This window comes from Somniosus microcephalus, unplaced genomic scaffold (assembly GCF_052327205.1).
Source record: "Somniosus microcephalus isolate GS21.2 unplaced genomic scaffold, FLI_Smic_1.0 unresolved_chr2, whole genome shotgun sequence".
Lineage (NCBI taxonomy): Eukaryota > Metazoa > Chordata > Chondrichthyes > Squaliformes > Somniosidae > Somniosus > Somniosus microcephalus.
The window spans coordinates 53,645,063-53,672,850 of NW_028225180.1; the positions used below are offsets into that span (position 1 = coordinate 53,645,063).

General features: G+C 46.4%; 1 protein-coding gene and 1 pseudogene across 1 annotated transcript in view; one reads left to right on the forward strand and one right to left on the reverse strand.

Moving 5' to 3' along the window:
- LOC147092644 (NACHT, LRR and PYD domains-containing protein 3-like) overlaps nucleotides 1-27,788 on the reverse strand; it is a 309,097-nt pseudogene that overhangs the window by 211,227 nt on the left and 70,082 nt on the right.
- Nucleotides 1-27,788, forward strand: part of LOC147092645 (NACHT, LRR and PYD domains-containing protein 3-like) — a 121,287-nt gene that overhangs the window by 72,137 nt on the left and 21,362 nt on the right. Inside the window, exons 4-5 of the mRNA XM_085975975.1 lie at nucleotides 27,353-27,524; nucleotides 27,630-27,695. Of these exons, the coding sequence (XP_085832101.1) occupies nucleotides 27,353-27,524; nucleotides 27,630-27,695 (238 nt within the window). The remainder of the gene's footprint in view (nucleotides 1-27,352; nucleotides 27,525-27,629; nucleotides 27,696-27,788) is intronic.

Below are 27,788 nucleotides of genomic sequence, written 5' to 3' on the forward strand. Positions count from 1 at the left end.
TGCAGTGATGTCCTGGTGCTGAGACGATACCCCTCCAATAACCACACTCCTTGGTGCCACACACGTTGAACAATGCCTTGATGTCAAGCACAGTTAATTTCACCTCACAGCTGGATTTCAGCGCTTTGCTCCTTGTTTGGAGTTGATTGGCCCTGGTGGAACTCAAACTGAACCTCGGTGAGCAGCTTATTTGTGAAGAAGTGATGGTTGATAGCAGTGTTGATGACTCCTTCCAACACTTTGCTGATGTTTGAAAGTAGGCTGATAGGGTGGTATATGCCCGGGTTGGAATTGTTCTGCTCTGTGTGGACAGGACATACCTAGACAATTCTCTACATTGTCGGGTAGATACCAGTGTTGTGGATGTACTGGAACAACTTGACTAGAGGTGCTGTTACTTCCAGAGCACAGATCTTCAACATTAAAGCCAGAATGTTGTCGAGACCGATAGCATTTGCTGTGCCCAGTGCATTCATTTGTTTCTTGATATTGAATTGCCTTGGGACTAGGCTTTAAATCTCCCACCTACAGTACATTCTGCACTTTTTGGTACCTTTAGTGCTTCCTCCAAGTTGTGTTCAAAATGGAGGAGTACTGATTCATCGGCTGAGGGAGGATGGTAGGTGGTAATCAGCAGATGGTTTCCTTGCACATGTTTGACCTGAAGTCATGAGATTTCATTGGCTCCGGAGTCAATGTTAATGATTCCCAGGGCACTTGTATCTGAGGGTATATCACTGTGGTCCACCACTGGTGGGTCTGTCCTACCGGTGGGACAGGAAATACCGATGAATGCTGATGGAGGTGCCTGGAACGTTGGCTAATAAATATGGTTTTAAAAGTATCATTACGTCACACTGTTGTTTGACTAATGTGTGGTCCACTGCTCCCTACTTTGGCACCAGTCCCCAGGTGTTAGTGAGGATGGCTTTGCAGGGTTCCCTGCGCTGGGTGTTCCGTCATCGTGTCCGAATCCAATGCCGAAGCCGAGCGGGCCACCTGGTTTTATTCTTCTATATCTTTCTAGAGGCTTTCTCCACCATTTGAGAGGCCACCGCATTGGTGAAGGATTGGAGTCATGTATAGACCAGACGTAAAGGACATTAGATTTTCCGGCAATCTTTACTAACATCAGCTATTTCTTTCGAAATATTTCAAGTTCGAATATAAATTCAAATTCATGAAACGTCCATGATGTGATTTGAACCATTGTCTCTGGATTACTCATCCAATAATATAACCACCACGTTCTTGTTCTCGACATCTTGCCGTCTCTATATAGTTACTGGCCCAGTAATATAACCAACATGCTCTCGTTCTCCACACCTCGCCATCTCTATATCGTTACTGGTCCAGTAATATAACCAACACGCTCTGGTTCTCCACACCTCGCTGTATCTATATAGTTACTGGTCCAGTAATATAACCAACATGATCTCGTTCTCCCCTCGCCGTCTCTATATTGTTACTGGTCCAGGAATATAACCAACATGCTCTCGTTCTCCCCTCGCCGCCTCTATATCGTTACTGGTCCAGTAATATAACCAACACGCTCTCGTCCTCCCCTCGCCGTCTCTATATCGTTACCGGTCCAGTAATATAACCAACACACTCTCGTTCTCCCCTCGCCGTCTCTATATCGTTACTGGTCCAGTAATATAACCAACATGCTCTCGTTCTCCCCTCGCCATCTCTATATTGTTACCGGTCCAGTAATATAACCAACACGCTCGTTCTCCACACCTTGCCATCTCTATATCATTACTGGTCCAGTAATATAACCAACATGCTCTTGTTCTCCACACCTCGCCGTCTATATCGTTACTGGTCCAGTAATATAACCAACACACTCTCGTTCTCGACCCCTCGCCATCTTTATATCGTTACTGGTCCAGTAATATAACCAACACACTATCGTTCTCGACCCCGCGCCATCTCTATATCGTTACTGGTCCAGTAATATAACCAACACACTCTCGTTCTACCCTCGCCGTCTCTATATCGTTACTGATCCAGTAATATAACCAACACACTCTTGTTCTCCCCTTGCCGTCTCTATATCGTTACTGGTCCAGTAATATAACCAACACGCTCTCGTTCTCCCCTCGCCGTCTCTATATCGTTACTGGTCCAGTAATATAACCAACACGCTCTCGTTCTCCCCTCGCTGTCTCTATATCGTTACTGGTCCAGTAATATAACCAACACGCTCTCGTTCTCTCCTCGCTGTCTCCATATCGTTACTGGTCCAGTAATATAACCAACACGTTCTCATTCTCCACACCTCGCCGTCTCTATATCGTTACTGGTCCAGTAATATAAGCAACACGCTCTCGTTCTCGACCCCTCGCCATCTCTATATCGTTACTGGTCCAGTAATATAAACAACACACTCTCGTTCTCCCCTCGCCATCTCTATATCGTTACTGGTCCAGTAATATAAGCAACACGTTGTCGTTCTCCCCTCGCCATCTCTATATCGTTACTGGTCCAGTAATATAACCAACACAGTCTCGTTCTCCCCTCGCCATCTCTATATCGTTACTGGTCCAGTAATATAACCAACACACTCTCGTTCTCCCCTCGCCATCTCTATATCGTTACTGGTCCAGTAATATAACCAACATGCTCTCGTTCTCCCCTCGCCATCTCTATATCGTTACTGGTCCAGTAATATAACCAACACACTCTCGTTCTCCCCTCGCCACCTCTATATCGTTACTGGTCCAGTAATATAACCAACACGTTCTCATTCTCCACACCTCGCCGTCTCTATATCGTTACTGGTCCAGTAATATAACCAACAGGCTCTCGTTCTCCCCTCGCTGTCTCTATATCGTTACTGGTCCAGTAATATAACCAACACACTCTCGTTCTTCCCTCGCTGTCTCTATATCGTTAGTGGTCCAGTAATATAACCAACACGTTCTCGTTCTCCACACCTCGCCGTCTCTATATCATTACTGGTCTAGTAATATAACCAACACGCTCTCGTTCTCCCCTCGCCTTCTCTATATCGTTACTGGTCCAGTAATATAACCAACACGCTCTCATTCTCCCCTCGCCATCTCTATATCATTACTGGTCCAGTAATAAAACCAACACGCTCTCGTTCTCCCCTCGCCGTCTCTATATCTTTACTGGTCCAGTAATAAAACCAACACGCTCTCGTTCTCCCCTCGCCATCTCTATATCATTACTGGTCCAGTAATAAAACCAACACCCTCTCGTTCTCCCCTCACCATCTCTATATCATTACTGGTCCAGTAATATAACCAACACGCCCTCGTTCTCCACACCTCGCCGTCTCTATACCGTTATTGGTCCAGTAATATAACCAACACACTCTCGTTCTCCCCTCGCCATCTCTATATCGTTACTGGTCCAGTAATATAACCAACACGCTCTCGTTCTCCCCTCACCATCTCTATATCATTACTGGTCCAGTAATATAACCAACACGCCCTCGTTCTCCACACCTCGCCGTCTCTATATCGTTACTGGTCCAGTAATATAACCAACACACTCTCGTTCTCCCCTCGCCATCTCTATATCGTTACTGGTCCAGTAATATAAGCAACACGTTGTCGTTCTCCCCTCGCCATCTCTATATCGTTACTGGTCCAGTAATATAACCAGCACAGTCTCGTTCTCCCCTCGCCATCTCTATATCGTTACTGGTCCAGTAATATAACCAACACACTCTCGTTCTCCCCTCGCCATCTCTATATCGTTACTGGTCCAGTAATATAACCAACATGCTCTCGTTCTCCCCTCGCCATCTCTATATCGTTACTGGTCCAGTAATATAACCAACACACTCTCGTTCTCCCCTCGCCACCTCTATATCGTTACTGGTCCAGTAATATAACCAACACGCTCTCGGTCTCCACACCTCGCCGTCTCTATATCGTTACTGGCCCACTAATATAACCAACACGCTCTCGTTCTCCCCTCGCCGTCTCTATATTGTTACTGGTCCAGTAATATAAGCAACACATTCTCGTTCTCCCCTCGCCGTCTCTATATCGTTACTGGTCCAGTAATATAACCAACACACTCTCGTTCTCCCCTCGCCGTCTCTATATCGTTACTGGTCCAGTAATATAACCAACACGCTCTCGTTCTCCCCTCGCCGTCTCTATATTGTTACTGGTCCAGTAATATAACCAACACGTTCTCGTTCTCCCCTCGCCGTCTCTATATCGTTACTGGTCCATTAATATAACCAACACACTCTCGTTCTCCCCTCGCCGTCTCTATATCGTTACTGGTCCAGTAATATAACCGACACGCTCTCGTTCTCCCCTTTCCGTCTCTATATTGTTACTGGTCCACTAATATAACCAACATACTCTCGTTCTCCCCTCGCCGTCTCTATATCGTTACTGGTCCAGTAATATAACTAACACGCTCTCATTCTCCCCTCTCCGTCTCTATATCGTTACTGGTCCAGTAATATAACCAACACACTCTCATTCTCCCCTCGCCGTCTCTATATCGTTACTGGCCCAGTAATATAACCAACACACTCTCGTTCTCCACACCGCGCCGTCTCTATATCGTTACTGTTCCAGTAATATAACCAACACGCTCTCGTTCGCCCCTCACCATCTCTATATCGTTACTGGTCCAGTAATATAACCAACACGCTCTCGTACTCCCCTCGCCGTCTCTATATCGTTACTGGTCCAGTAATATAACCAACACACTCTCCTTCTCCCCTCGCCGTCTCTATATCGTTACTGGTCCAGTAATATAACCAACACGCTCTGATTCACCCCTCGCCGTCTCTATATTGTTACTGGTCCAGTAATATAACCAACACGCTCTCGTTCTCCCCTCGCCATCTCTATATCGTTACTGGTCCAGTAATATAAACAACACGTTCTCGTTCTCCACACCTCGCCGTCTCTATATCGTTACTGGTCCAGTAATATAAACAACACGTTCTCGTTCTCCACACCTCGCCATCTGTATATCGTTACTGGTCCGGTAATATAACCAACACGCCCTCGTTCTCCACACCTCGCCGTCTCTATATCGTTACTGGTCCAGTAATATAACCAACACACTCTCGTTCTCACCTCGCCATCTCTATATCGTTACTGGTCCAGTAATATAAGCAACACGTTGTCGTTCTCCCCTCGCCATCTCTATATCGTTACTGGTCCAGTAATATAACCAACACACTCTCGTTCTCCCCTCGCCATCTCTATATCGTTACTGGTCCAGTAATATAATCAACACACTCTCGTTCTCCCCTCGCCATCTCTATATCGTTACTGGTCCAGTAATATAACCAACATGCTCTCGTTCTCCCCTCGCCATCTCTATATCATTACTGGTCCAGTAATATAAACAACACGCTCTCGTTCTCCACACCTCGCCGTCTCTATATCGTTACTGGTCCAGTAATATAACCAACACACTCTCGTTCTCGACCCCTCGCCATCTCTATATCGTTACTGGTCCAGTAATATAACCAACACACTCTCGTTCTCGACCCCTTACCATCTCTATATCGTTACTGGTCCAGTAATATAACCAACACACTCTCGATCTCCCCTCGCCGTCTCTACATCGTTACTGGTCCAGTAATATAACCAACACACTCTCGTTCTCCCCTCGCCGTCTCTATATCGTTACTGGTCCAGTAATATAACCAACACGCTCTCGTTCTCCCCTCGCCGTCTCTATATTGTTACTGGTCCAGTAATATAACCAACACGATCTCGTTCTCCCCTCGCCGTCTCTATATCGTTACTGGTCCATTAATATAACCAACAGACTCTCGTTCTCCCCTCGCCGTCTCTATATCGTTACTGGTCCAGTAATATAACCAACACGCTCTCGTTCTCCCCTCTCCGTCTCTATATCGTCACTGGTCCAGTAATATAAACAACACGTTCTCGTTCTCCACACCTCGCCTTCTCTATATCGTTACTGGTCCAGAAATATAAACAACACGTTCTCGTTCTCCACACCTCGCCATCTGTATATCGTTACTGGTCCGGTAATATAACCAACACGCCCTCGTTCTCCATACCTCGCCGTCTCTATATCGTTACTGGTCCAGTAATATAACCAACACACTCTCGTTCTCACCTCGCCATCTCTATATCGTTACTGGTCCAGTAATATAAGCAACACGTTGTCGTTCTCCCCTCGCCATCTCTATATCGTTACTGGTCCAGTAATATAACCAACACACTCTCGTTCTCCCCTCGCCATCTCTATATCGTTACTGGTCCAGTAATATAATCAACACACTCTCGTTCTCCCCTCGCCATCTCTATATCGTTACTGGTCAAGTAATATAATCAACATGCTCTCGTTCTCCCCTCGCCATCTCTATATCGTTACTGGTCCAGTAATATAACCAACACACTCTCGTTCTCCCCTCGCCATCTCTATATCGTTACTGGTCCAGTAATATAACCAACACACTCTCGTTCTCCCCTCGCCACCTCTATATCGTTACTGGTCCAGTAATATAACCAACACGCTCTCGTTCTCCACACCTCGCCGTCTCTATATCGCTACTGGTCAAGTAATATAACCAACATGCTCTCGTTCTCCCCTCGCCATCTCTATATCGTTACTGGTCCAGTAATATAACCAACACACTCTCGTTCTCCCCTCGCCATCTCTATATCGTTACTGGTCCAGTAATATAACCAACACGCTCTCGTACTCCCCTCGCCGTCTCTATATCGTTACTGGTCCAGTAATATAACCAACACACTCTCGTTCTCCCCTCGCCGTCTCTATATCGTTACTGGTCCAGTAATATAACCAACACGCTCTCGTTCTCCCCTCGCCATCTCTATATCATTACTGGTCCAGTAATATAAACAACACGTTCTCGTTCTCCACACCTCGCCGTCTCTATATCGTTACTGGTCCAGTAATATAAGCAACACGCTCTCGTTCTCGACCCCTCGCCATCTCTATATCGTTACTGGTCCAGTAATATAAACAACACACTCTCGTTCTCCACTCGCCGTCTCTATCGTTACAGGTCCAGTAATATAACCAACACGTTCTCGTTCTCCCCTCGCCATCTCTATATCGTTACTGGTCCAGTAATATAACCAACATGCTCTCGTTCTCCCCTCGCCGTCTCTATATCATTACTGGTCCAGTAATATAAACAACACGCTCTCGTTCTCCACACCTCGCCGTCTCTATATCGTTACTGGTCCAGTAATATAACCAACACACTCTCGTTCTCGACCCCTCGCCATCTCTATATCTTTACTGGTCCAGTAATATAACCAACACACTCTCGTTCTCGACCCCTCACCATCTCTATATCGTTACTGGTCCAGTAATATAACCAACACACTCTCGATCTCCCCTCGCCGTCTCTACATCGTTACTGGTCCAGTAATATAACCAACACACTCTCGTTCTCCCCTCGCCGTCTCTATATCGTTACTGGTCCAGTAATATAACCAACAAGCTCTCGTTCTCCCCTCGCCGTCTCTATATTGTTACTGGTCCAGTAATATAACCAACACGATCTCGTTCTCCCCTCGCCGTCTCTATATCGTTACTGGTCCATTAATATAACCAACAGACTCTCGTTCTCCCCTCGCCGTCTCTATATCGTTACTGGTCCAGTAATATAACCAACACGCTCTCGTTCTCCCCTCTCCGTCTCTATATCGTCACTGGTCCAGTAATATAACCAACACACTCTCGTTCTCCTCTCGCCGTCTCTATATCGTTACTGGTCCAGTAATATAACCAACACGCTCTCGTTCTCCCCTCTCCGTCTCTATATCGTTACTGGTCCAGTAATAAAACCAACACACTCTCGTTCTCCCCTCGCCGTCTCTATATCGTTACTGGCCCAGTAATATAAACAACACACTCTCGTTCTCCACACCTCGCCGTCTCTATATCGTTACTGTTCCAGTAATATAACCAACATGCTCTCGTTCGCCCCTCACCATCTCTATATCGTTACTGGTCCAGTAATATAACCAACACGCTCTCGTACTCCCCTCGCCGTCTCTATATCGTTACTTGTCCAGTAATATAACCAACACACTCTCGTTCTCCCCTCGCCGTCTCTATATCGTTACTGGTCCAGTAATATAACCAACATGCTCTCATTCTCCCCTCGCCGTCTCTATATCGTTACTGGTCCAGTAATATAACCAACACGCTCTCGTTCTCCCCTCGCCATCTCTATATCGTTACTGGTCCAGTAATATAAACAACACGTTCTCGTTCTCCACACCTCGCCGCCTCTATATCGTTACTGGTCCAGTAATATAAACAACACGTTCTCGTTCTCCACACCTCGCCTTCTCTATATCGTTACTGGTCCAGTAATATAAAGAACACGTTCTCGTTCTCCACACCTCGCTGTCTCTATATCGTTACTGGTCCAGTAATATAAGCAACACGCTCTCGTTCTCGACCCCTCGCCATCTCTATATCGTTACTGGTCCAGTAATATAACCAACACACTCTCGTTCTCCCCTCACCGTCTCTATCGTTACTGGTCCAGTAATATAACCAACATGTTCTCGTTCTCCCCTCGCCGTCTCTATATCGTTACTGGTCCAGTAATATAACCAACATGCTCTCGTTCTCCCCTCGCCGTCTCTATATCATTACTGGTCCACGAATATAACCAACACGCTCTCGTTCTCCACACCTCGCCGTCTCTATATCGTTACTGGTCCAGTAATATAACCAACACACTCTCGTTCTCGACCCCTCGCCATCTCTATATCGTTACTGGTCCAGTAATATAACCAACACACTCTCGTTCTCGACCCCTCGCCATCTCTATATCGTTACTGGTCCAGTAATATAACCAACACACTCTCGATCTCCCCTCGCCGTCTCTATATCGTTACTGGTCCAGTAATATAACCAACACACTCTCGTTCTCCCCTCGCCGTCTCTATTTCGTTACTGGTCCAGTAATATAAACAACACGCTGTCATTCTCCCCTCGCCGTCTCTATATCGTTACTGGTCCAGTAATATAACCAACATGCTCTCGTTCTCCCCTCGCTGTCTCTATATCGTTACTGGTCCCGTAATATAACCAACACACTCTCGTTCTCCCCTCGCCGTCTCTATATCGTTACTGGTCCAGTAATATAACCAACACGTTATCGTTCTCCACACCTCGACGTCTCTATATCGTTAATGGTCCAGTAATATAACCAACATGCTGTCATTCTCCCCTCGCCGTCTCTATACCGTTACTGGTCCAGTAACATAACCAATACACTCTCAATCTCCCCTCGCCGTCTCTATATCGTTACTGGTCCAGTAATATAACCAACACACTCTCGTTCTCCCCTCTCTGTCTCTATATCGTTACTGGTCCAGTAATATAACCAACATGCTCTCGTTCTCCCCTCGCCGTCTCTATATCGTTCCTGGTCCAGCAATATAACCAACATGCTCTCGTTCTCCCCTCGCCGTCTCTATATCGTTACTGGTCCAGTAATATAACCAACACGCCCTCGTTCTCCACACCTCGCCATCTCTATATCGTTACTGGTCCAGTAATATAACCAACACACTCTCGTTCTCCCCTCGCCATCTCTATATCGTTACTGGTCCAGTAATATAACCAACACACTCTCGTTCTCCCCTCGCCATCTCTATATAGTTCCTGGTCCAGTAATATAACCAACACACTCTCAATCTCCCCTCGCCATCTCTGTATCGTTACTGGTCCAGTAATATAACCAACACACTCTCGTTCTCCCCTCGCCGTCTCTATCGTTACTGGTCCAGTAATATAACCAACATGTTCTCGTTCTCCCCTCGCCGTCTCTATATCGTTACTGGTCCAGTAATATAACCAACATGCTCTCGTTCTCCCCTCGCCGTCTCTATATCATTACTGGTCCAGTAATATAACCAACACGCTCTCGTTCTCCACACTTCGCCGTCTCTATATCGTTACTGCTCCAGTAATATAACCAACACACTCTCGTTCTCGACCCCTCGCCATCTCTATATCGTTACTGGTCCAGTAATATAACCAACACACTCTCGTTCTCGACCCCTCGCCATCTCTATATCGTTACTGGTCCAGTAATATAACCAACACACTCTCGATCTCCCCTCGCCGTCTCTATATCGTTACTGGTCCAGTAATATAACCAACACGCTCTCGTTCTCCCCTCGCTGTCTCTATATCGTTACTGGTCCCGTAATATAATCAACACACTCTCGTTCTCCCCTCGCTGTCTCTATATCGTTACTGGTCCAGTAATATAACCAAAACGTTCACGTTCTCCACACCTCGACGTCTCTATATCGTTAATGGTCCAGTAATATAACCAACATGCTCTCATTCTCCCCTCGCCGTCTCTATATCGTTACTGGTCCAGTAATATAACCAACACACTCTCAATCTCCCCTCGCCGTCTCTATATCGTTACTGGTCCAGTAATATAACCAACACACTCTCGTTCTCCCCTCTCTGTCTCTATATCGTTACTGGTCCAGTAATATAACCAACACGCTCTCGTTCTCCCCTCGCCGTCTCTATATCGTTACTGGTCCAGCAATATAACCAACATGCTCTCGTTCTCCCCTCGCCATCTCTATATCGTTACTGGTCCAGTAATATAACCAACACACTCTCGTTCTCCCCTCGCCATCTCTATATAGTTCCTGGTCCAGTAATATAACCAACATGCTCTCGTTCTCCCCTCGCCGTCTCTATTTCGTTACTGGTCCAGTAATATAACCAACGCACTCTCGTTCTCCCCTCACCGTCTCTATATCGTTACCGGTCCAGTAATATAAACAACATGCTCTCGTTCTCCCCTCGCCGTCTCTATATCGTTACCGGTCCAGTAATATAACCAACACGCTCTCGTTCTCCACACCTCGCCGTCTCTATATCGTTACTGGTCCAGTAATATAACCAACACACTCTCAATCTCCCCTCGCCGTCTCTATATCGTTACTGGTCCAGTAATATAACCAACACACTCTCGTTCTCCCCTCTCTGTCTCTATATCGTTACTGGTCCAGTAATATAACCAACACGCTGTCGTTCTCCCCTCGCCGTCTCTATATCGTTACTGGTCCAGCAATATAACCAACATGCTCTCGTTCTCCCCTCGCCATCTCTATATCGTTACTGGTCCAGTAATATAACCAACACACTCTCGTTCTCCCCTCGCGATCTCTATATAGTTCCTGGTCCAGTAATATAAGCAACATGCTCTCGTTCTCCCCTCGCCGTCTCTATTTCGTTACTGGTCCAGTAATATAACCAACGCACTCTCGTTCTCCCCTCACCATCTCTATATCGTTACCGGTCCAGTAATATAAACAACATGCTCTCGTTCTCCCCTCGCCGTCTCTATATCGTTACCGGTCCAGTAATATAACCAACACGCTCTCGTTCTCCACACCTCGCCGTCTCTATATCGCTACTGGTCCAGAAATATAACCAACACGCTCTCGTTCTCCCCTCGCAGTCTGTATATCGTTACTGGTCCAGTAATATAACCAACACACTCTCGTTCTCCCCTCGCCGTCTCTATATTGTTACTGGTCCAGTAATTTAAGCAACACGTTCTCGTTCTCGCCTCGCCGTCTCTATATTGTTACTGTTCTTGTAATATAACCAACACACTCTCGTTCTCCCCTCGCCGTCTCTGTATCGTTACTGGTCCAGTAATATACCCAACACGCTCTCGTTCTCCCCTCTCCGTCTACATATCGTTACTGGTCCAGTAATATAACCAACACTCTCTCATTCTCCCCTCGCCGTCTCTATATCGTTATTGGTCCAGTAATATAACCAACACGCTCTCGTTCTCCCCTCACCGTCTCTGTATCGTTAATGGTCCAGTAATATAACCAACACGCTCTCGTTCTCCCCTCTCCGTCTCTATATCGTTACTGGTCCAGTAATATAACCAACACACTCTCGTTCTCCCCTCGCCGTCTCTATATATTTACTGGTCAAGTAATATAACCAACACACTCTCGTTCTCCACACCTCGCCGTCTCTATATCGTTACTGGTCCAGTAATATAACCAACAAGTTCTCGTTCGCCCCTCAACATCTCTATATCGTTACTGGTCCAGTAATATAAAGAGCACACTCTCGTTCTCCCCTCGCCGTCTCTATATCATTACTGGTCCAGTAATATAACCAACACACTCTCGTTCGCCACACCTCGCCGTCTCTATATCGTTACTGGTCCAGTACTATAACCAACACGCTCTCGTTCTCCCCTCACCATCTCTATATCGTCACTGGTCCAGTAATATAACCAACGTGCTCTCGTTCTCCCGTCGCCACATCTATATCGTTACTGGTCCAGTAATATAATCAACACGCTCTCGTTCTCCCCTCGCCACCTCTATATCGTTACTGGTCCAGTAATATAACCAACATGCTCTCGTTCTCCCCTCACCACCTCTATATCGTTACTGGTCCAGTAATATAACCAATACGCTCTCGTTCTCTCCTCGCCGTCTCTATATCGTTACTGGTCCAGTAATATAACCAACACGCTCTCGTTCTCCCCTTGCTGTCTCTATATCGTTACTGGTCCAGTAATATAACCAACACACTCTCGTTCTCCCCTCTCCGTCTCTATATCGTTACTGTTCCAGGAATATAATCAACACGCTCTCGTTCTCCCCTCACCATCTCCATATCGTTACTGGTCCAGTAATATAACCAACACACTCTCTTTCTCCCCTCGCCGTCTCTCTATCGTTACTGGTCCAGTAATATAACCAACACGCTCTCGTTCTCCACACCTCGCCATCTCTATATCGTTACTGGTCCAGTAATATAATCAACACACTCTCGTTCTCGACCCCTCGCCATCTCTATATCGTTACTGGTCCAGTAATATAACCAACACACTCTCGTTCTCGACCCCTCGCAATCTCAATATCGTTACTGGTCCAGTAATATAACCAACACACTCTCGTTCTCCCCTCGCCGTCTCTATATCGTTACTGGTCCAGTAATATAACCAACACACTCCCGTTCTCCCCTCGCCATCTCTATATTGTTACCGGTCCAGTAATATAACCAACACGCTCTCGTTCTCCCCTCGCCATCTCTATATCGTTACTGGTCCAGTAATATAACCAACACGCTCTTGTTTTCCCCTCGCTGTCTCTATATCATTACTGGTCCAGTAATATAACCAACACACTCTCGTTCTCCCCTCGCTGTCTCTATATCGTTACTGGTCCAGTAATATAACCAACACGTTCTCGTTCTCCACACCTCGCCGTCTCTATATCGTTAATGGTCCAGTAATATGACCAACATGCTCTCATTCTCCCCTCACCGTCTCTATATCGTTACTGGTCCAGTCATATAACCAACACACTCTCAATCTCCCCTCGCCGTCTCTATATCGTAACTGGTCCAGTAATATAACCAACACACTCTCGTTCTCCCCTCGCTGTCTCTATATCGTTACTGGTCCAGTAATATAACCAACATGTTCTCGTTCTCCCCTCGCCGTCTCTATATCGTTGCTGGTCCAGTAATATAACCAACACACTCTCGTTCTCCCCTCGCCGTCTCTATATCGTTACTGGTCTAGTAATATAACCAACACGCTCTCGTTCTCCACACCTCGCCGTCTCTATATCGTTACTGGTCCAGTAATATAACCAACATGCTCTCGTTCTCCCCTCGCCGTCTCTATATCGTTACTGGTCCAGTAATATAACCAACACGCTCTCGTTCTTCCCTCGCCGTCTCTATATCGTTACTGGTCCAGTAATATAACCAACACACTCTCGTTCTCCCCTCGCCGTCTCTATCGTTACTGGTCCAGTAATATTACCAACCCGTTCTCGTTCTCCCCTCGCCGTCTCTATATCGTTACCGGTCCAGTAATATAACCAACACACTCTCGTTCTCCCCTCGCCGTCTCTATATCGTTACTGGTCCAGTAATATAAACAACATGCTCTCGTTTTCCCCTCGCCGTCTCTATATCGTTACTGGTCCAGTAATATAACCAACACGCCCTCGTTCTCCACACCTCGCCGTCTCTATATCGTTACTGGTCCAGTAATATAACCAACAAGCTCTCGTTCTCGACCCCTCGCCATCTCTATATCGTTACTGGTCCAGTAATATAACCAACACACTCTCTTTCTCGACCCCTCGCCATCTCTATATCGTTACGGGTCCAGTAATATAACCAACACACTCTCGTTCTCGACCCCTCACCATCTCTATATCGTGACTGGTCCAGTAATATAACCAACACACTCTCGTTCTCCCCTCGCCGTCTCTATCGTTACTGGTCCAGTAATATAACCAACATGTTCTCGTTCTCCCCTCGCCGTCTCTATATCGTTACTGGTCCAGTAATATAACCAACATGCTCTCGTTCTCCCCTCGCCGTCTCTATATCATTACTGGTCCAGTAATATAACCAACACGCTCTCGTTCTCCACACTTCGCCGTCTCTATATCGTTACTGGTCCAGTAATATAACCAACACACTCTCGTTCTCGACCCCTCGCCATCTCTATATCGTTACTGGTCCAGTAATATAACCAACACACTCTCGTTCTCGACCCCTCGCCATCTCTATATCGTTACTGGTCCAGTAATATAACCAACACACTCTCGATCTCCCCTCGCCGTCTCTATATCGTTACTGGTCCAGTAATATAACCAACACGCTCTCGTTCTCCCCTCGCTGTCTCTATATCGTTACTGGTCCCGTAATATAACCAACACGCTCTCGTTCTCCCCTCGCTGTCTCTATATCGTTACTGGTCCAGTAATATAACCAAAACGTTCACGTTCTCCACACCTCGATGTCTCTATATCGTTAATGGTCCAGTAATATAACCAACATGCTCTCATTCTCCCCTCGCCGTCTCTATATCGTTACTTGTCCAGTAATATAACCAACACACTCTCAATCTCCCCTCGCCGTCTCTATATCGTTACTGGTCCAGTAATATAACCAACACACTCTCGTTCTCCCCTCTCTGTCTCTATATCGTTACTGGTCCAGTAATATAACCAACACGCTCTCGTTCTCCCCTCGCCGTCTCTATATCGTTACTGGTCCAGCAATATAACCAACATGCACTCGTTCTCCCCTCGCCATCTCTATATCGTTACTGGTCCAGTAATATAACCAACACACTCTCGTTCTCCCCTCGCCATCTCTATATAGTTCCTGGTCCAGTAATATAACCAACATGCTCTCGTACTCCCCTCGCCGTCTCTATTTCGTTACTGGTCCAGTAATATAACCAACGCACTCTCGTTCTCCCCTCACCGTCTCTATATCGTTACCGGTCCAGTAATATAAACAACATGCTCTCGTTCTCCCCTCGCCGTATCTATATCGTTACCGGTCCAGTAATATAACCAACACGCTCTCGTTCTCCACACCTCGCCGTCTCTATATCGCTACTGGTCCAGAAATATAACCAACACGCTCTCGTTCTCCCCTCGCAGTCTGTATATCGTTACTGGTCCAGTAATATAACCAACAAACTCTCGTTCTCCCCTCGCCGTCTCTATATTGTTACTGGTCCAGTAATTTAAGCAACACGTTCTCGTTCTCCCCTCGCCGTCTCTATATTGTTACTGTTCTTGTAATATAACCAACACACTCTCGTTCTCCCCTCGCCGTCTCTATATTGTTACTGGTCCAGTAATATAACCAACACGTTCTCGTTCTCCCCTCTCCGTCTCTATATCGTTACTGGTCCAGTAATATAACCAACACACTCTCGTTCTCCCCTCGCCGTCTCTGTATCGTTACTGGTCCAGTAATATACCCAACACGCTCTCGTTCTCCCCTCTCCGTCTACATATCGTTACTGGTCCAGTAATATAACCAACACTCTCTCGTTCTCCCCTCGCCATCTCTATATCGTTATTGGTCCAGTAATATAACCAACACGCTCTCGTTCTCCCCTCACCGTCTCTGTATCGTTAATGGTCCGGTAATATAACCAACACGCTCTCGTTCTCCCCTCTCCGTCTCTATATCGTTACTGGTCCAGTAATATAACCAACACACTCTCGTTCTCCCCTCACCGTCTCTGTATCGTTAATGGTCCAGTAATATAACCAACAAGTTCTCGTTCGCCCCTCAACATCTCTATATCGTTACTGGTCCAGTAATATAAAGAGCACACTCTCGTTCTCCCCTCGCCGTCTCTATATCATTACTGGTCCAGTAATATAACCAACACACTCTCGTTCGCCACACCTCGCCGTCTCTATATCGTTACTGGTCCAGTACTATAACCAACATGCTCTCGTTCTCCCCTCACCATCTCTATATCGTCACTGGTCCAGTGATATAACCAACGTGCTCTCGTTCTCCCGTCACCACATCTATATCGTTACTGGTCCAGTAATATAATCAACACGCTCTCGTTCTCCCCTCGCCACCTCTATATCGTTACTGGTCCAGTAATATAACCAACATGCTCTCGTTCTCCCCTCACCACCTCTATATCGTTACTGGTCCAGTAATATAACCAATACGCTCTCGTTCTCTCCTCGCCGTCTCTATATCGTTACTGGTCCAGTAATATAACCAACATGCTCTCGTTCTCCCCTTGCTGTCTCTATATCGTTACTGGTCCAGTAATATAACCAACACACTCTCGTTCTCCCCTCTCCGTCTCTATATCGTTACTGTTCCAGGAATATAATCAACACGCTCTCGTTCTCCCCTCACCATCTCCATATCGTTACTGGTCCAGTAATATAACCAGCACACTCTCTTTCTACCCTCGCCGTCTCTCTATCGTTACTGGTCCAGTAATATAACCAACACGCTCTCGTTCTCCACACCTCGCCATCTCTATATCATTACTGGTCCAGTAATATAATCAACACACACTCGTTCTCGACCCCTCGCCATCTCTATATCGTTACTGGTCCAGTAATATAACCAACACACTCTCGTTCTCGACCCCTCGCAATCTCTATATCGTTACTGGTCCAGTAATATAACCAACACACTCTCGTTCTCCCCTCGCCGTCTCTATATCGTTACTGGTCCAGTAATATAACCAACACACTCTCGTTCTCCCCTCGCCATCTCTATATTGTTACCGGTCCAGTAATATAACCAACACGCTCTCGTTCTCCCCTCGCCATCTCTATATCGTTACTGGTCCAGTAATATAACCAACACGCTCTCGTTTTCCCCTCGCTGTCTCTATATCATTACTGGTCCAGTAATATAACCAACACACTCTCTTTCTCCCCTCGCTGTCTCTATATCGTTACTGGTCCAGTAATATAACCAACACGTTCTCGTTCTCCACACCTCGCCGTCTCTATATCGTTAATGGTCCAGTAATATAACCAACATGCTCTCATTCTCCCCTCGCCGTCTCTATATCGTTACTGGTCCAGTAATATAACCAACACACTCTCAATCTCCCCTCGCCGTCTCTATATCGTAACTGGTCCAGTAATATAACCAACACACTCTCGTTCTCCCCTCGCTGTCTCTATATCGTTACTGGTCCAGTAATATAACCAACATGTTCTCGTTCTCCCCTCGCCGTCTCTATATCGTTACTGGTCCAGTAATATAACCAACACACTCTCGTTCTCCCCTCGCCGTCTCTATATCGTTACTGGTCTAGTAATATAACCAACACGCTCTCGTTCTCCACACCTCGCCATCTCTATATCGTTACTGGTCCAGTAATATAACCAACATGCTCTCGTTCTCCCCTCGCCGTCTCTATATCGTTACTGGTCCAGTAATATAACCAACACGCTCTCGTTCTTCCCTCGCCGTCTCTATATCGTTACTGGTCCAGTAATATAACCAACACACTCTCGTTCTCCCTTCGCCGTCTCTATCGTTACTGGTCCAGTAATATTACCAACCCGTTCTCGTTCTCCCCTCGCCGTCTCTATATCGTTACCGGTCCAGTAATATAACCAACAGACTCTCGTTCTCCCCTCGCCGTCTCTATATCGTTACTGGTCCAGTAATATAAACAACATGCTCTCGTTTTCCCCTCGCCGTCTCTATATCGTTACTGGTCCAGTAATATAACCAACACGCCCTCGTTCTCCACACCTCGCCGTCTCTATATCGTTACTGGTCCAGTAATAAAACCAACACGCTCTCGTTCTCGACCCCTCGCCATCTCTATATCGTTACTGGTCCAGTAATATAACCAACACACTCTCTTTCTCGACCCCTCGCCATCTCTATATCGTTACGGGTCCAGTAATATAACCAACACACTCTCGTTCTCGACCCCTCACCATCTCTACATCGTTACTGGTCCAGTAATATAACCAACACACTCTCGTTCTCCCCTCGCCGTCTCTATATTGTTACCGGTCCAGTAATATAACCAACACGCTCTCGTTCTCCCCTCGCCGTCTCTATATCGTTACTGGTCCAGTAATATAACCAACACGCTCTCGTTCTCCCCTCGCTGTCTCTATATCGTTACTGGTCCAGTAATATAACCAACACACTCTCGTTCTCCCCTCGCTGCCTCTATATCGTTACTGGTCCAGTAATATAACCAACACGTTCTCGTTCTCCACACCTCGCCGTCTCTATATCGTTACTGGTCCAGTAATATAACCAACACACTCTCAATCTCCCCTCGCCGTCTCTATATCGTTACTGGTCCAGTAATATAAACAACACACTCTCGTTCTCCCCTCGCTGTCTCTATATCGTTACTGGTCCAGTAATATAACCAACACGTTCTCATTCTCCCCGCGCCGTCTCTATATTGTTACTGGTCCAGTAATATAACCAACACACTCTCGTTCTCCCCTCGCTGTCTCTATATCGTTACTGGTCCAGTAATATAACCAACACGTTCTCGTTCTCCACACCTCGCCGTCTCTATATCGTTACTGGCCCAGTAATATAACCAACATGCTCTCGTTCTCCCCTCGCCATCTCTATATCGTTACTGGTCCAGTAATATAACCAACACGCTCTCGTTCTCCCCTCGCCGTCTCCATATCGTTACTGGTCCAGTAATATAACCAACACACTCTCGTTCTCCCCTCGCCGTCTCTATATCGTTACTGGTCTAGTAATACAACCAACACGCTCTCGTTCTCCACACCTCGCCGTCTCTATATCATTACTGGTCCAGTAATATAACCAACATGCTCTCGTTCTCCCCTCGCCGTCTCTATATCGTTACTGGTCCAGTAATATAACCAACACGCTCTCGTTCTTCCCTCGCCGTCTCTATATCGTTACTGGTCCATTAATATAACCAACACACTCTCGTTCTCCCCTCGCCGTCTCTCTATCGTTACTGGTCCAGTAATATAACCAACACACTCTCGTTCTCCCCTCGCCGTCTCTATATAGTTACTGGTCCAGTAATATAACCAACACGCTCTCCTTCTCCCCTCGCCGTCTCTATATCGTTACTGGTCCAGTAATATAACCAACACGCCCTCGTTCTCCACACCTCGCCGTCTCTATATCGTTACTGGTCCAGTAATATAACCAACACACTCTCGTTCTCCCCTCGTCATCTCTATATCGTTACTAGTCCAGTAATATAAACAACATGCTCTTGTTCTCCCCTCGCCGTCTCTATTTCGTTACTGGTCCAGGAATATAACCAACACACTCTCGTTCTCCCCTCGCCATCTCTGTATCGTTACTGGTCCAGTAATATAACCAACACGCTCTCGTTCTCCACACCTCGCCGTCTCTATATCGCTACTGGTCCAGTAATATAACCAACACGCTCTCGTTCTCCACACCTCGGCGTCTCTATATCGTTACTGGTCCAGTAATATAACCAACACGCCCACGTTCTACACACCTTGCCGTCTCTATATCGTTACTGGTCCAGTAATATTAACAACACACTCTCGTTCTCCCCTCGCCGTCTCTATATCGTTACTGGTCCAGTAATATAACCAATGCACTCTCGTTCTCCCCTCACCATCTCTATATCGTTACCGGTCCAGTAATATAACCAACACGCTCTCGTACTCCACACCTCGCCATCTCTATATCGCTACTGGTCCAGTAATATAACCAACACGCTCTCGATCTCCCCTCGCCATCTCTGTATCGTTACCGGTCCAGTAATATAACCAACACGCTCTCGTTCTCCCCTCGCCGTCTCTATATCGTTACTGGTCCAGTAATATAACCAACACACTCTCCTTCTCCACACCTCGCCGTCTCTTTATCGTTACTGGTCCAGTAATATAACCAACACGCTCTCGTTCGCCCCTCACCGTCTCTACATCGTTACTGGTCCAGTAATATATCCAACACGCTCTCGTTCTCCCCTCGCCGTCTCTATATCGTTACTGGTCCAGTAAAAGAAACAACACGTTCTCGTTCTCCACACCTCGCCGTCTCTATATCATTACTGCTCCAGTAATATAAACAACACGTTCTCGTTCTCCACACCTCGCCGTCTCTATATCGTTACTGGTCCAGTAATATAAACAACACGCTCTCGTTCTCGACCCCTCGCCATCTCTATATCGTTACTGGTCCAGTAATATAACCAACACACTCTCGTTCTCCCCTCGCCACCTCTATATCGTTACTGGTCCAGTAATATAACCAACATGCTCTCGTTCTCTCCTCGCCGTCTCTATATCGTTACTGGTCCAGTAATATAACCAACACGCTCTCGTTCTCCCCTTGCTGTCTCTATATCGTTACTGGTCCAGTAATATAACCAACACACTCTCGTTCTCCCCTCTCCGTCTCTATATCGTTACTGTTCCAGGAATATAATCAACACGCTCTCATTCTCCCCTCACCATCTCTATATCGTTACTGGTCCAGTAATATAACCAACACACTCTCTTTCTCCCCTCGCCATCTCTATATCGTTACTGGTCCAGTAATATAACCAACACACTCTCGTTCTCGACCCCTCGCCATCTCTATATCGTTACTGGTCCAGTAATATAACCAACACACTCTCGTTCTCGACCCCTCGCAATCTCTATATCGTTACTGGTCCAGTAATATAACCAACACACTCTCGTTCTCCCCTCGCCGTCTCTATATCGTTACTGGTCCAGTAATATAACCAACACACTCTCGTTCTCCCCTCGCCATCTCTATATTGTTACCGGTCCAGTAATATAACCAACACGCTCTCGTTCTCCCCTCGCCATCTCTATATCGTTACTGGTCCAGTAATATAACCAACACGCTCTCGTTTTCCCCTCGCTGTCTCTATATCATTACTGGTCCAGTAATATAACCAACACACTCTCGTTCTCCCCTCGCTGTCTCTATATCGTTACTGGTCCAGTAATAAAACCAACACGTTCTCGTTCTCCACACCTCGCCGTCTCTATATCGTTAATGGTCCAGTAATATAACCAACATGCTCTCATTCTCCCCTCGCCGTCTCTATATCGTTACTGGTCCAGTAATATAACCAACACACTCTCGTTCTCCACACCTCGCCGTCTCTATATCGTTACTGGTCCAGTAATATAACCAACATGCTCTCGTTCTCCCCTCGCCGTCTCTATATCGTTACTGGTCCAGTAATATAACCAAAACGCTCTCGTTCTTCCCTCGCCGTCTCTATATCGTTACTGGTCCATTAATATAACCAACACACTCTCGTTCTCCCCTCGCCGTCTCTCTATCGTTACTGGTCCAGTAATATAACCAACACACTCTCGTTCTCCCCTCGCCGTCTCTATATAGTTACTGGTCCAGTAATATAACCAACACGCTCTCCTTCTCCCCTCGCCGTCTCTATATCGTTACTGGTCCAGTAATATAACCAACACGCCCTCGTACTCCACACCTCGCCGTCTCTATATCGTTACTGGTCCAGTAATATAACCAACACACTCTCGTTCTCCCCTCGTCATCTCTATATCGTTACTGGTCCAGTAATATAAACAACATGCTCTTGTTCTCCCCTCGCCGTCTCTATTTCATTACTGGTCCAGGAATATAACCAACACACTCTCGTTCTCCCCTCGCCATCTCTGTATCGTTACTGGTCCAGTAATATAACCAACACGCTCTCGTTCTCCACACCTCGCCGTCTCTATATCGCTACTGGTCCATTAATATAACCAACACGCTCTCGTTCTCCACACGTCGGCGGCTCTATATCGTTACTGGTCCAGTAATATAACCAACACGCCCACGTTCTACACACCTTGCCGTCTCTATATCGTTACTGGTCCAGTAATATTAACAACACACTCTCGTTCTCCCCTCGCCGTCTCTATATCGTTACTGGTCCAGTAATATAACCAATGCACTCTCGTTCTCCCCTCACCATCTCTATATCGTTACCGGTCCAGTAATATAACCAACACGCTCTCGTACTCCACACCTCGCCGTCTCTATATCGCTACTGGTCCAGTAATATAACCAACACGCTCTCCATCTCCCCTCGCCGTCTCTGTATCGTTACCGGTCCAGTAATATAACCAACACGCTCTCGTTCTCCCCTCGCCGTCTCTATATCGTTACTGGTCCAGTAATATAACCAACACACTCTCGTTCTCCACACCTCGCCGTCTCTTTATCGTTACTGGTCCAGTAATATAACCGACACGCTCTCGTTCGCCCCTCACCATCCCTATATCGTTTCTGGTCCAGTAATATAACCAACACGCTCTCGTACTCCCCTCGCCGTCTCTATATCGTTACTGGTCCAGTAATATATCCAACACGCTCTCGTTCTCCCCTCGCCGTCTCTATATCGTTACTGGTCCAGTAAAAGAAACAACACGTTCTCGTTCTCCGCACCTCGCCATCTCTATATCGTTGCTGGTCCAGTAATTTAAACAACACGTTCTCGTTCTCCACACCTCGCCGTCTCTATATCATTACTGCTCCAGTAATATAAACAACACGTTTTCGTTCTCCCCTCGCCGTCTCTATATCGTCACTGGTCCAGTAATATAAACAACACGCTCTCGTTCTCGACCCCTCGCCATCTCTATATCGTTACTGGTCCAGTAATATAACCAACACACTCTCGTTCTCCCCTCGCCACCTCTATATCGTTACTGGTCCAGTAATATAACCACCGCACTCTCATTCTCCCCTCACCATCTCTATATCGTTACCGGTCCAGGAATATAACCTACACGCTCTCGTTCGCCCCTCACCATCCCTATATCGTTACTGGTCCAGTAATATAACCAACACGCTCTCGTACTCCCCTCGCCGTCTCTATATCGTTACTGGTCCAGTAATATATCCTACACGCTCTCGTTCTCCCCTCGCCGTCTCTATATCGTTACTGGTCCAGTAATATATCCAACACGCTCTCGTTCTCCCCTCGCCGTCTCTATATCGTTACTGGTCCAGTAAAAGAAACAACACGTTCTCGTTCTCCACACCTCGCCATCTCTATATCGTTACTGGTCCAGTAATTTAAACAACACGTTCTCGTTCTCCCCTCGCCGTCTCTATATCGCTACTGGTCCAGTAATATAACCAACACACTCTCGTTCTCCCCTCGCCGTCTCTATATCGTGACTGGTCCAGTAATATAACCAACACGCTCTCGTTCTCCCCTCGCCGTCTCTATACTGTTACTGGTCCAGTAATATAACCAACACGTTCTCGTTCTCCCCTCGCCATCTCTATATCGTTACTGGTCCAGTAATATAACCAACACACTCTCGTTCTCCCCTCGCCATCTCTATATCGTTACTGGTCCAGTAAAATAACCAACACGCACTCATTCTCCCCTCTCCGCCTCTATATCGTTACTGGTCCAGTCATGTAACCAACACGCTCTCGTTCTCCCCTCGCCGTCTCTATATCGTTACTGGTCCAATAATATAACCAACACGCTCTCGGTCTCCCCTCACCGTCTCTATATCGTTACTGGTCCAGTAATATAACCAAAACGCTCTCGTTCTCCCCTCTCCGTCTCTATATCGTTACTGGTCCAGTAATATAAACAACACGCTCTCGTTCTCCCCTCGCCGTCTCTATATCGTTACTGGTCCAATAATGTAGCCAACACACTCTCGTTCTCCACACCTCGCCGTCTCTATATCGTTACTGGTCCAGTAATATAACCAACACGCTCTCGTTCGCCCCTCACCATCTCTATATCGTTACTGGTCCAGTAATATAAACAACACACTCTCGTTCTCCCTCTCGCCGTCTCTACATCATTACTGGTCCAGTAATATAACCAACACACTCTCGTTCTCCACACCTCGCCGTCTCTATATCGTTCCTGGTCCAGTAATATAACCAACACGCTCTCGTTCTCCCCTCTCCGTCTCTTTTTAGTTACTGGTCCAGTAATATAACCAACGCACTCTCGTTCTCCCCTCACCATCTCTATATCGTTACCGGTCCAGTAATATAACCAACACGCTCTCGTTCTCCACACCTCGCCGTCTCTATATCGCTGCTGGTCCAGTAATATAACCAACACGCTCTCGTTCTCCCCTCGCCGTCTCTATATCGTTACTGGTCCAGTAATATAACCAACACGCTATCGTTCTCCCCTCGCCGTCTCTATATTGTTACTGGTCCAGTAATATAAGCAACACGTTCTCGCTCTCCCCTCGCCGTCCCTATATCGTTACTGGTCCAGTAATATAACCAACACACTCTCGTGCTCCCCTTGCCGTCTCTATATCGTTACTGGTCCAGTAATATAACCAACACGCTGTCGTTCTCCCCTCGCTGTCTCTATATTGTTACTGGTCCAGTAATATAACCAACACGTTCTCGTTCTCCCCTCACCGCCTCTATATCGTTACTGGCCCAGTAATATAACCAACACACTCTCGTTCTCCCCTCGCCGTCTCTATATCGTTACTGGTCCAGTAATATAACCAACACACTCTCGTTCTCCCCTCGCCGTCTCTATATCGTTACTGGTCCAGTAATATAACCAACACGCTCTCGTTCTCCCCTCGCCGTCTCTATATCATTACTGGTCCAGTAATATAACCAACACGCTCTCGTTCTCCCCTCTCCATCTCTATATCGTTACTGGTCCAGTAATATAACCAGCACTCTCTCGTTCTCCCCTAGCCGTCTCTATATCATTACTGGTCCAGTAATATAACCAACATGCTCTCGTTCTCCCCTCGCCACCTCTATATCGTTACTGGTCCAGTAATATAACCAACACACTCTCGTTCTCCACACCTCGCCATCTCTATATCGTTACTGGTCCAGTAATATAACCAACAGGCTCTCGTTCTCCCCTCACCATCTCTATATCGTTACTGGTCCAGTAATATCAACAACGTGCTCTCGTTCTCCCCTCGCCACCTCTATATCGTTACTGGTCCAGTAATATAACCAACATGCTCTCGTTCTCCCCTCGCCACCTGTATATCGTTACTGGTCCAGTAATATAACCAACACGCTCTCGTTCTCCCCTCGCCGTCTCTATATCGTTACTGGTCCTGTAATATAACCAATACGCTCTCGTTCTCTCCTCGCCGTCTCTATATCGTTACTGGTCCAGTAATATAACCAACACCCTCTCTTTCTCCCCTTGCTGTCTCTATATCGTTACTGGTCCAGTAATATAACCAACACACTCTCGTTCTCCACACCTCGCCATCTCTATATCGTTACTGGTCCAGTAATATAACCAACATGCTCTCGTTCTCCCCTCACCATCTCTATATCGTTACTGGTCCAGTAATATCACCAACGTGCTCTCGTTCTCCCCTCGCCACCTCTATATCGTTACTGGTCCAGTAATATAACCAACATGCTCTCGTTCTCCCCTCGCCACCTGTATATCGTTACTGGTCCAGTAATATAACCAACACGCTCTCGTTCTCCCCTCGCCGTCTCTATATCGTCACTGGTCCTGTAATATAACCAACACCCTCTCTTTCTCCCCTTGCTGTCTCTATATCGTTACTGGTCCAGTAATATAACCAACACACTCTCGTTCTCCCCTCTCCGTCTCTATATCGTTACTGTTCCAGTAATATAATCAACACGCTCTCGTTCTCCCCTCACCATCTCTATATCGTTACTGGTCCAGTAATATAACCAACACACTCTCGTTCTCCCCTTGCCCTCTCTATATCGTTACTGGTCCAGTAATATAACCAACACGCTCTCGTTCTCCCCTCGCCGTTTCTATATCGTTACTGGTCCAGTAATATAACCAACACGCTCTCGTTCTCCCCTCACCATCTCTATATCGTTGCTGGTCCAGTAATATAACCAACACGCGCTCGTTCTACCCTCGCCTTCTCTATATCGTTACTGGTCCAGTAATATAAGCAACACGCTCTCGTTCTCCACACCTCGCCGTCTCTATATCGTTACTGGTCCAGTAATATAACCAACACGCTCTCGTTCTCCCCTCGCCGTCTCCATATCGTTACTGGTCCAGTAATATAACCAACACACTCTCGTTCTCCACACCTCGCCATCTCTATATCGTTCCTGGTCCAGTGATATAACCAACACGCTCTCGTTCTCCCCTCGCCGTCTCTATATCGTTACTGGTCCAGTAATATAACCAAAACACTCTCGTTCTCCCCTCGCCGTCTCTATATCGTTACTGGTCCAGTAATATAACCAACACACTCTCGTTCTCGACTCCTCGCTGTCTCTGTGTCCATTGTCTGATTGCACCTCTGTGAAGTGCCTTTCGATGCTTTCTTTTCTGCCTTAAAGGCGTTATATAAACATAAGCTTTGATGAAGAAAGTCCTGACTACACCAACCCCATTGCCGAATATCTGTTCCCGGTTAATGAGGTTTCATACTGGCAGCGGGTGTGTCAAATAACGAGTGTCAAACATTTAAATTACTGAGGGAACAAATGATTAAACGTTTCATCTTTATTTTAATTGGTCGATTCTCCGGCCCTATACATCAACAGTGGTTGTTTCAATTAGTCAGCGATAATTTCTCAGGCAGGCTTCAAGCTGCTTCTCTCACTTCAGATTCGTTCCTTCCCTTTAACTTGAGTTCTGATTCGCTGCTGTTTTATTTCTAAGTAAATCACAAAGTGGGGCAGCAGGAAGTAAGTGAGAGAAACGAGTGTATCATATTGTCAAACAGTAATCTGATGTCATGTTGGGCTCTGAAGGACAGAGAAAACTAATCATTTTAAAACTGCTGCAGATTCTCAGTGACTCCTCGCTGTCCAAGAACTATAATTCATTCCAATTCTTTGCCATTAATGACTGAATCAAGTTGCTTACAGAATATTCTGCCCATGTTCAGAATGGATCAGTATCCGGCCCAGTGATTGCTTTCCCTGCTCAAAACAACTGGGAGATCCCATCACTGTGCAGATCATTTCCTTCTCATTCTCAGTGTTTGTCTTTCACTCCGCTCCTCAATATATTCATTATTATTCTTTACAGAAAGTCACTGATCTTGCGGAGAAGGGAAAACGGGCGGAGAATTCCAAGCTTCTCCTAAATCTGGTGATGGAGAAAGGCTCTGGGGCCCGAAGGGTGATGTGGGAATCCTTTGTGAAAATGCGCCATGGGGTGCCAAAGCTGGACAAAATACTGAGAGAAATGCTCGAACTTGGTACGGAATAATTACTCACTGAATTCAATTTCACATTCGAATAAACCATGATTTGCTGTAATATTACACAGATCTGATTTCATATACGCTCATTAATTTAAACAGGTTCTGATCCATTTGATTATATAAACATCGCACGAGGTTTATCCGAAGTACCCAGTCAACTGAAAGGTAAGTGATGACCTGGAGATTTCAAACCGTTTATTTTATATCTGAAAATCAGAATGATTGACAGCACCCATTTGTTTAGAGTTTGTCAGAATC